At 43.7% G+C, this 10,908-nt stretch overlaps 1 protein-coding gene across 3 annotated transcripts in view; it reads left to right on the forward strand.

Moving 5' to 3' along the window:
* BPGM (bisphosphoglycerate mutase) overlaps positions 1 to 10,908 on the forward strand; it is a 31,006-nt gene that overhangs the window by 4,252 nt on the left and 15,846 nt on the right. The window contains exons 2-3 of one of the 3 annotated variants that reach the window (XM_008258121.4): positions 3,426 to 3,634; positions 9,023 to 9,684. In XM_008258121.4, the coding sequence (XP_008256343.2) occupies positions 9,084 to 9,684 (601 nt within the window). In that variant the 5' untranslated portion in view covers positions 3,426 to 3,634; positions 9,023 to 9,083. 3 annotated transcript variants of the gene reach the window in all.

Genomic DNA, 10,908 nt, shown 5'->3' on the forward strand with positions numbered 1-10,908 from the left:
CTCTATCTTGCCCAAAGAATGCTCATCTTGAAAAAACTTCAACTTTATGGGGATGCCATTTGTGGAAAGAATATTTTTCATTTCAGAGTTAATTTAGATAGAGTTTCTATTCATCCATAGTGAATGGGCTTTGGAAGTTACAAGTCGCCTAAGTCACCTGGGAATGTGTCCTTTGAATCACTGTTTGTTGTTGTTGTTGTTGTTTTAATTGCCAAGGTAATTGCATAGTACTTACTCTGGAGTACGTAGACTCACCTGAAATGTGACGTGGGATGACACAATTAATTGGGAATAAAGCATTATCAAAGTGACAGATTATATCTTTGAAGTGTGTTAGCAAGGTGAATCACCTGTTCCCTATAGTTATGTATAGTTCTTTCTTAATCCCATTTCTAAATAATTCAGTTAAGCCAAAGTCAGCTATTCAGACTGTTTTAAATGTGCTCAGTATTGTCTTCTGTGACAAGTAAAAATACTTATGAATGAGATTCCATTACTAAGGGTACTTGCAGCTCTAGTGAAGAATAAAACCTGATGATTTAATAATGTAGGGATTATCTGATGATAGGATATTTAATTAAAGGTTAAAAATGCTGATGTGATTAGATCTTTTTTATTTTTTAATTATTACTTATTTGAAAGTCAGAGTTACACAGAGAAGGCGAGGCAGAGAGAGAGAAGTCTTCCATCCACTGGTTCTCTCCTAGTTGGCCACAATGGCTGGAGCTGTGCCAATCTGAAGCCAGGAGCTTCTTCCAGGTCTCCCAGGTGGGTACAGGAGCCCAAGAACTTGGGCCATCTTCCTCTGCTTTCGCAGGCCATAGCAGAGAACTGGAGAAGAGGAGCAGCTGGGACTCGAACTGGCGCCCATATGGGATGCCGGCACTGCTTTACCCACTACACCACAGTGTCGGCCCCAAGTGATTAGTAGATCTTAATATGAGCTCTGACCAGGCCAGGGAATCAGCACAGCAAGACCTTCTGGCCCACTATTTGTTTTGTACAGCCCACAAACTGGATTATTTTTATATTTTAAATTGTTGAAATACATAATTTATGTACATGAAAATTATATGAAATTCTAATTTTTGTGACTGTGCATAAAGTTTTATTGGAACAGTGATGTTTATTGATGTACATTATCTATAGCTGCTTTCAGTTACAATGGCAGAATTATACAATTATTCATAATTATGACAAAGACCACATTGCTGAGAAAGTCTAAAAAATTCACCATTTGGACTTTTATAGAATATGTTGCTAATATTTGAGCTAAACTATACTGTCTTTCACATTTATCTCCTTCATCTCATTTCAACAGCCCTTATCCTGGTCCAGGTCTTTGTTATATATTGCCAAAATGGTTGTAGAAACTTCACAACTTATATTAATATCCCTGCTTTTCCTTGTTTCTGTATGTGTAAGGGCTGCCCCATCCTCCTAAAATGCACATTTTTAAACCTTTAATGATTCACAGTATTTACCGAAGAGTCTAAATTCTTTGCCACAAAACCCTTCTTAGGTCACTTTTCATTTTGGGATAGGCTCCTCTTCTTCATTATACTCTATACTTAGGGTAACCATATAATTTTCCAAACAGGACAATTAAGTGTGAAAGGGACCCTACTAGTAATTCTGTTGGAAAAACAGGCATAAAACAATATTGTTCTAGGCAAATCGGAATATGTAGTCATACTGTCTATACTCCATCCACTTAGAATGGATTCTTGTTCCCTGGGCACTTGTTCTTCCGCCTCTGCTTACTGCTCCCTTAGGCTAGAATTTCTTCCTCTTTCTGTGAATCTAAATCTCAGACATTTTACCATGTCCATGAAGTTGTACTCAGAAATAACCTCTCCCTTCCTACTTCTGTACACACATACACGTGCCCTGTGCACCACTTTCCTCACTGGTTTCTCAGACATAATCCTACTGGACTGCATCTTCCTCATGGGCCTACAGTGTTATGCCATTTTCAAATGGAGTTTGCAGGATATACTTGATGAATCTATTAAGACCAGGCTTTGGAAACTAAGGAGTATTTATTTGGTGCTTTCAATTTCTGAATCTTCCATTTTTAATATGATTAAAATAAATGGGAAAAGTTGAGTTTCCAAGGACTAAGGACAGAGCCCTGAGTGCCAACGTGGGAGTTTTGTAGAATGGTTCAAGGTATAGGTGTAGACTTTGGGGTCCAGCCTGCCTGAGATTGAATTACAGGCTGTGTTACTTGGGGCAAGTTAACCTCTCCTAACTTTCTGCATCTGTAAAATGGTTGAGACTCCAAAAGTTCCAACAACATGGTGAGTGTCCCATGAATGTTAGCTGTTGTGACTAAGATCATCATCATCATTGTCATCGTACTGTTACAGATGCGTAAGAAAAACAGAGACCCATGACCAGGATGTAACGGTAGAAGAGCCGAGGGAAATAGCACCAGATTTTTCATGGATTTTTTTTTTCCCTCCTGTTGGAAGTAGTCAGCTTCAGAGAGGTCAAAGCAGTGTGAATTTTGAGAGAAGATGGTCTCCACTTTGTAAGAAATAATTTATCTGGGGCCAGCATTGTGGCGTAGTGGGTAAAACCACCGCCTGTGACACCAGAATTCCTTAAGGGTGCCAGTTCTGTGCTGGCTGCTCCACTTCCTCTCCAGCTCCCTGCTAAGGGCCTGGGAAAGCAGCAGAAGATGGCTCAAATGTTTGGACCACTGCCACCCACATGGGAGATCCAGGTCCAGCTCCTGACTTCAGCCTGGCCCGGTGCTGGTTGTGGCAGCCATCTGGGGAGTGAGCCAGCAGATGGAAGATTTCTGTGTCTCTCCCTCTTGCTCTAACTCTGCCTTTCAAAATAAATCGATAAATCTTCATATATATATATATATATATACACACACACACACACCTTATTTAAAGATGCCAGTTTAGTGGAATGCGAAAGGCAAAAGTTGGTTGTCAGAGGACTAAAAAAGTAACGGCTAGACAGAAGGAAAGATGATAAAGGGCAAGAGGAGAGAGGTTGAGATACAGAAGCATGTAAAACGTGTGCTTAGTAAACTTTCCCTTCCAGTTGGTCCATACTTCCAAAAAAAAAAAAAAAAAAAAAAACCCTAGGGAATGAAAATTCAAAAACCTGTGTGACTTTTTTTGTTTTGTTTATTTTTGTGGTATGAAATACGTTACTGATTAAGATTAGTACATAATTTAAGTGCCAGTAACTCTTGCTAAAGGATAAATGAGGAACCTTAAGAACCAACTACAGGGTGATGAGCTTAACCCAACACAAAACACAAAGCTTGTGGTTTTAAAAAGAGTAGTTCTAAATTTGGGGTGAAGTGCATGTAAGCTTAGTAAGTACCTTAAGTGTATGACTTAGTAAAGTACCTTTTTAAGTTGTGCTACTGTTTGACTTCACTTTGTGCCTTGAAGATTCTCTCCAGAGCTGTAGTAAGCTCAGCCTTCCTGCCTACTCACCTGTCTATGTGCATTTGATGAAATGGTTGCCTAGTTTTGGCAAGTTGAGGCTGGAGATGCTTATGGGAAGCGAAGCCAAGTGAGCCTAGATCCTCAAACCAAGACCGCACACTGCAGTGGTGAGGAGCAGAGAAGAGGACCTGGACTGCATTCTCAGTTTTCCGGTTAGTGGCCATAGGTTTTTGAAAGAGTTAGTTGGAATCTCCATTTTCTCCACGGATATTGTGGCCATACATGCACACAATAAACTTAAAATGCAGAAATACAACATACAAAATTATAATGAATTATATTGACTGCTGCTTTGCCATTAAAGATACTGGGATTCTTGAGTGCAATCTTCCTGAGATTTTGGCCCTGCCAATTGACTTTTTTTTTTTTAATAGATTTATTTATTTATTTATTTGAGAGGCAGTTACAAAGAGAGGGGGAGACAGATAAAGAGGTCATCCATCTGCTGGTTCACTTCCCAAATGGCCTCAGTGGCTGGAGATGGGTCAACCCAAAGCCAGGAGCTTCTTCTGGGGCTCCCATACTGATGCATGGGCCCAAGCACTTGGCCCATCTTCTGCTTTCCCAGGCCATAGCAGAGAGCTGGACAGCCGGGACACAAACCAGCATCCATATGAGATGCTGGTGTGGCAGGCGGAAGCTTAGGCCACTGTGCCACAGCGCCAGCCCCCCGTTGATGCTTATGACCTTGACAGTTAGTACTAAAACTGTCAAGTCTTAGCCTCCTCAACACAATCTAAGTATTCATGTCTCATGGACTTTGCCTCGGTCAGTGCCCTTACTAAGTGCCTCCTGTCAAGTGGCATGCTGGGTTCTAGAGAGACAGCAGTGAGTAAGACCTGCGTGGATGTAGCTTTAAGCCTAAAAGGATTCATAGACAAAGAACAGATAACCTGGGGTAAGCAGCCCATCACAGTGCACCACATGTGGTAAAGCAGGGTTCTACAAGAATGTGTAACAGGCAGGCCTGACCCACTTCCGGGTGGATGAAAAGGAAAGAAAGGGATGTCTGTCAGAGCAGAGATTCTCAAAGCATGGCCTTCAGACCAGCATCACCTGGGAGCTCGCTGGAAATGCATCTTCTCAGGCGTACCCAGCCCTTCCAAGCAAAGTGTGGAGGCAGAGTCCAGCAGTCTATTTGTTTGCAACAGCTGAGGCTGGGCCGGGCCAAAGTGAGGAGCCAGGAGCTTCTTCTGGGTCTTAGTGCAGGGGCCTAACCACTTGAGCCATCTTCTGCCACTTTCCCAGGTGCATTAACAGGGAGCTGGATTGGAAGCGGAGCAGCCGGGTCTCGAACTGGTTCCCATATGAGATGCCAGGGTTGTAGGCAGCGGCTTTACCTGCTATGCCACAGTGCCAGTGCCCAGCAGTCTGTTTTAACCAGTTCTAGTGGTTTGTGTGTACCTTAAAGTTGGAGAAGGAGTGGTCTAGAGGAAGTAACACTGACGCTCAGCTCTGCAGCTGCACCGCCCCACACAGTAGCCGTGACCACAAGTGCCTATTGAGCACATGCAGCATGGCTAGCTCAACCCGAGATGTGTATGAGATAGACACCGGGCTCCAAAGACTATGAAAAAAGGAATTGACAGTATCTGAAAACTCTTTATATGGATCGTATGTTGGGATGATAGCATTTTTGATCTGTGGGGTTAAATAAAATACATGGTTAAACTTTATTCCACCTGTTTTAACTTTTCAATGTGGCTTTTAGAAAGCTTAAAATTACATATGTGGTTTGTATTTTGTGGCTTGCATTTTACTGGACACAGCTGCTAGAAAGCGTGGATAGCATCTAAGAGGGCAGAACTGGGGCAGCAGTGGAGGGGAGGAGATGATGGGTGAGTGTTCTGTGTAGGATACAGTGTGTACAAAACTACTGAGGCAAAACCGAACCTGGCAAGTTTAAGGAAATAATAATTGAAGCTTTACAAGATGAAGGGTTTTGAAGTTTATCCTAAGACCAACAGGAAGACACTGAGAGTTTTAAATAAGATGCTCAATTTTCATGAAGTTGAGGTGGTTCAGGAATAAATGAGGTGGCTAAGGAAGGTACAGCCTCTTATAGCTGTATCAGAGTTCCCCCTGCCCTAAGATGGTCAGGGAGTACCCTTGAGAGAGAGCAGGCCCCTGGCCATCTCCTGTCCCAGACCCTAGGTTGTGAGGCGTGAGCATCTGGTCTGGAGAGAAAAGCAGTCCCTGTGGAGAGGTAGTTCTCGGGTCAGTTCATTTTCCCATCAGTTGAAGCTCAAGCCTGAGTGGGAGTTTAATACCAGACCTGGGAACTGTGCAAGACACATGCAAAGGCGGGCTGTAGGGGCGGATCAGGGCAGACGGAGGCTGGAACATGCCAGGATTGGAGAGTCTGCCTCTGAAAGATGTGTTGGACAATCAGAGAGGCTGGAGGCCTGGGTTGACTGTTCCCTGGGGATGGGGGCCTCCCTGTCATATGTGGCCTGAAGGCAGTTCCCGGCTCCTTGAATCAGAGGTCGTAAACCAGCAGCCAGGAAGCCTGCGGACATGTTTCACGTAGCTAACATTTTGAAAATGTGTTCATGTTAGTTGCTGACATTTAAATCAGACACCGCATAAAACGCTTGTTTCAACTTTTTTTTTTTTTAATTAGAAGATCTAGGAACCTGTTTCTCAGTCTTACAGGGAAATGGACTGTAATAGCTGCTCCTTTTTTATATATGAACATTTAGAAGCTATGGTAATTGTTTTAATTTTATCTATTAAAGATTTACATATACTCATTTATATATATTCATTTATTTATTCATTCACTTATTTATTTGAAAGGCAGAGTGACAGTGAAGGACCGAGAAAGATCTTCAACCACTGGCTCACTCCCCAAAAGGCTACAATATCCAGGGCTGTGCCAGGCTGAAGTCAAGAGCCAGGAACTCCATCCTGGTCTCTCCCAAGAGTGGCAGGGTCCGAGCCACTGGGCCATCTCCCTCTGCCTTCCCACGTGCACCATCAGGGAGCTGGATGGGCTCAGACCAGCACTCTGATATGGGATGCTAGCATTGCAGACAGTGTCTTAACCCTCTGCGCCACACTAGCTCCTATTTTAATTTTTAAAAGACATTTGTTTACTCAGAATCCATAGGTTCTTTATGTTCTGACTCTAGGTCTTACATTCCCAATATCCTTGGTGCTAGCAATACCATCTCTTTCTTTCCTAGGTAAGTTCTAGGAATGGTGCCATTGGCTCAAAGAGATGAGGTTATGAGAAAGTTTTGTCACAAGAATTGCTTCCATCAGAGAAGCGTGTGAATTCTCTTTAGTATACTACTATTCTCACTGCTCTTGATAGCAGCTGCACCCCTCTACACACATCTGTTGGCCATCGCCTTAAACCTGAGTCAAACTGACTCCAGTGTTGTATGTCGATAAACACTTGGTAAACCATGCCAAGGGATGCTCATCAAAATCTTAAGTTTTCAAATGTGAAAAACCTTCATAGCTCCTTAGTAAATATTCAGCGGTTAAAGGGGAAAGTTGGTTGATAGTACAAGCAAGGCAAAGGGCAGTGGCTTCTTATTTTCTTGAGATAGACATTCTGGTTTGGTGCTTCATACTATGCAGTGTTCACTCGTAAGTCAGAGTGAGGGAAGGGGATGTATTGCCGTAGTTTTTGTGTCGGGACTGTTCCTGTACTGCAGTGTATATAGTGAGCAGTTTATTTTAAACCAACAATGAGAACAGATACAGCAGATTAAGATACTGCAAAGCTTGGTGGTAGGTACCTGAGTGTTCATGATGTTATTTCCACTTTTTGTTGTTCCTGTGATACAGTTCATAATCAAAAGATGAGGGAGGAATGCTTTTGTTTACAAAATTAATCCAGCATACCTTCTTTATTTGTTGGGAAAATGACTTCTTTTACTTATGGAGGCTTCTCCTTGGTGAGAGACCTAAGGATTGGGGTAGAATGACAGCTGATAGCTTGCTTCTCTCTCTGCATCTTTCTCCTCCACTAAATATTACAAAAGGAAACAGTACGTGGTTATGAAGAGTTGATTGGTCTGAAGTTTCTACCACTTGATGCTTTAGGACTTTTAATATCTTAAAAAATTGTTTAATTTGATAAGCAGAGAGAGGAGGGGAGAGCACTTTCATCTGTCTGCTGATCTACTTTCCAAATGCCCATGACAACCAAGGTGGGACCGAGGCCAAAGCCAGGACTGGGAAATTCAGTTCAGGTCTCTTATGTGGGTGGCAGAGAACCCAATCACCTGAGCTGTCTGTGCTGCCTCCCAGGGTCTGCATTAGGAGGAAGCTGGAGTCTAGGAGTCCCCAAGCAATGGCAGAAACTACATTCCAGTGAACTTGTCACTGTTATGTAACTGCGGGTGAATCACAGTTTAAATGGGACAGAAAATCTCCAGTTAATGGAAGTTGCCAAGAATGGCAGAAGGCCAGGCCCCATTGCTCATTTAATGGTTTCTCCTTAGTGTGGAAAACACTGGGGTGGAGGTAGTACATGCTGGGCATGTCAGCTGAACAGTGTTAGTCCATGCACATGTGTCCACTTCCAGGAGAGAGGACGGGCTGATGCATCCACATCTGCAGACTGTCCAGAGGCCCGGGTGATCCCATAGGCCTTTGGGCCAGCAGCTTAAACACAAGAGTTCAGATCACTTTAGGGTTGCTTGTTTCACTTTACTAGACTCTTCTGCTAAGATGTGGCTGTGTGTGTAGGGTTGGGGATGAAAAGGCAGAGCCTCCTTATCTGTGTAGGCCCTCTTACCCCCCGGACCTGCTCCTGTTAATCTGTTTCTACAGGCAGCATTACTCAGCTGCTTGCTTTTTGATAGCTTGTTTTGCTTTCAGATTTATTCTTGCCACAAGCTGTATCTTGAGGCAAATGAGAGATTATTTAGCTGAGTACCGCAGTTGCTGTTGAAGTTGCTTTAAATCACTTTTGATGCTGTTTGAATGTTGAACCAATGTAACATACTTAAGTTTTCTCATGTGTGATATAGGTTGTGGCATGGAAGAGCTAGTTGCCACTCACCAGTCAGTGATATAAGCCAGGTATCTGTGTGGTTCATTGGATGACTGTGTTTAATAACTTGTGTAATGAAAAGGTGGAACTGGTAGATACTTCTTTCTCCCCTAGAGGAAAAAAGTGAGAAGGATGCCTTCAGTCCCCAGTCAGCTTTCAGCAGCTGGGAGTTCCAGTGAGTAGTCATTCTTTTAGACTCCGTAACTCATTGTGTGAAAACCTCCCTACTCTGAGCATTAATTGGGTTTTTTTTTCTTTTAAATCTGGAGGAAACACAACGTGCCATTAGGATGACAATTAACATACTATCTAGGCATCAGGAAATTAAATCAACTGCATTCTCTGTGATTAATTGTTGAATATGCTTATATTGACACAGTGTATGAATTGCCAGATGTCTGTCATCAAAATTGTTCAAAAGAATGTCAGTTTATTTTAGGAGCTGACTACTGTAAAGTTTTGCTTGCATTCCCAGGTAGCTAGTTGAAGAATATAACTTGTACTTTTTTGGCTTTCCTCTTCCTAGATGTTTTACTGTCCTTGAATATTCGCCCATTTGAAAACGCCACGCAAGCTCAGCCATCACTATGTCTAAGTATAAACTCATTATGTTAAGACATGGAGAGGGTGCTTGGAACAAGGAGAACCGTTTTTGTAGCTGGGTGGATCAGAAACTTAACAGTGAAGGAATGGAGGAAGCCCGGAACTGTGGAAAGCAACTCAAAGCGCTGAACTTTGAGTTTGACCTCGTGTTCACATCCGTTCTCAATCGGTCCATCCACACAGCTTGGCTGATCCTGGAAGAGCTGGGGCAGGAATGGGTGCCCGTGGAAAGCTCTTGGCGTCTAAATGAGCGTCACTATGGAGCCTTAATTGGGCTCAACAGGGAGAAAATGGCTTTGAATCACGGTGAGGAACAAGTGAGGATCTGGAGAAGAAGCTACAGTGTGACCCCGCCTCCCATCGAGGAGTCGCATCCCTACTACCATGAGATCTACAGTGACCGAAGATACAGAGTGTGTGATGTACCCTTGGATCAGCTGCCACGATCTGAAAGCTTGAAGGATGTCTTGGAGAGACTGCTTCCCTACTGGAACGAGAGGATCGCTCCTGAAGTTCTAAGAGGCAAAACCGTGCTGATATCTGCTCATGGAAACAGCAGTAGGGCACTGCTGAAACATCTCGAAGGTACCAGCTTTGTGTGCTTATTATTAGAGATTGCTAAGTGTTACAGCTGTATCTTTTTTTTTTTTTAATTTTTTGACAGGCAGAGTGGACAGTGGGAGAGAGACAGAGAGAAAGGTCTTCCTTTGCCATTGGTTCACCCTCCAATGGCCGTTGCAGCCGGCGCACCGCGCTGATCCAATGGCAGGAATCAGGTACTTATCCTGGTCCCCCATGGGGTGCAGGGCCCAAGCACTTGGGCCATCCTCCACTGCACTCCCTGGCCACAGCAGAGAGCTGGCCTGGAAGAGGGGCAACCGGGACAGAATCCGGCGCCCTGACCGGGACTGGAACCCGGTGTGCCGGCGCCGCAAGGCGGAGGATTAGCCTAGTGAGCCGCGGCACCGGCCACAGCTGTATCTTAATCTAGAAGTTAAACCAGTGATGCACTGTTTGCATAATAGACTTTCCTTCTCTGTGACCCTTTGATTCTATGGTTCTATGATTCTTCAGACTGAAGAATCATTTTTGTTCTGTAAGTCAAGTGCCTTTGCATCCACTGTATCTGACGCAGTAATTTTTAAACTTAGCAAGCATCACCTGGAAGGACTGCGGCTTACACAGACTGCTAGACCCACATTCCAGGTTTCCAAATCAGTAGTTCCGGGGTGCAGCCTGAGAATTTGCCTTTTTTTTTTTTTTTTTTTTTGATGAAAGATTTATTTATTTGAAAGGCAGAGTTACAGGGACAGAGGCAGAGAGGTTTGCCATTCTCTGGAACACTCCCCAAATGGCTGTTAATAAAGCCAGGAGCCTGGGCCGCCTCCGGTCTCTCTCGTGGGCCCAGGTACTCAGGCCATCTTCTGCTGCTTTTCCACACACGTAGCAGAGAGCTGGCTGAGAAGCAGAGCAGCCAGGACTTGGATAGGCACTCATCTGGGGTGCTGGCGTTGCAGGCAGTGGCTTGACACTCTGCAGCACGGTGCTGGCCCCTGAGAACTTCGCATTTTTTAGAAGTTTTCAGGTGATGCTAATTTTTTTCTGCTTTGAGTTCTGCACTTTGAGAAGTGCTAACCTGAAGGATTATCTCACCTTTGTTGGAGCAAGAAGAAGGGCTCACAAGGGAAGACATTGTAGAAATGGTTTACTTGCAAGTAGACTTATTTGTGTTTCAAGCATATTATATCGATATCTTTATTTTTTTCCACTGTGTTGCAGCATTAAGGAGTTGTTCCTATGTTTTCAGAC

This window comes from Oryctolagus cuniculus, chromosome 3 (assembly GCF_964237555.1).
Source record: "Oryctolagus cuniculus chromosome 3, mOryCun1.1, whole genome shotgun sequence".
NCBI lineage: Eukaryota > Metazoa > Chordata > Mammalia > Lagomorpha > Leporidae > Oryctolagus > Oryctolagus cuniculus.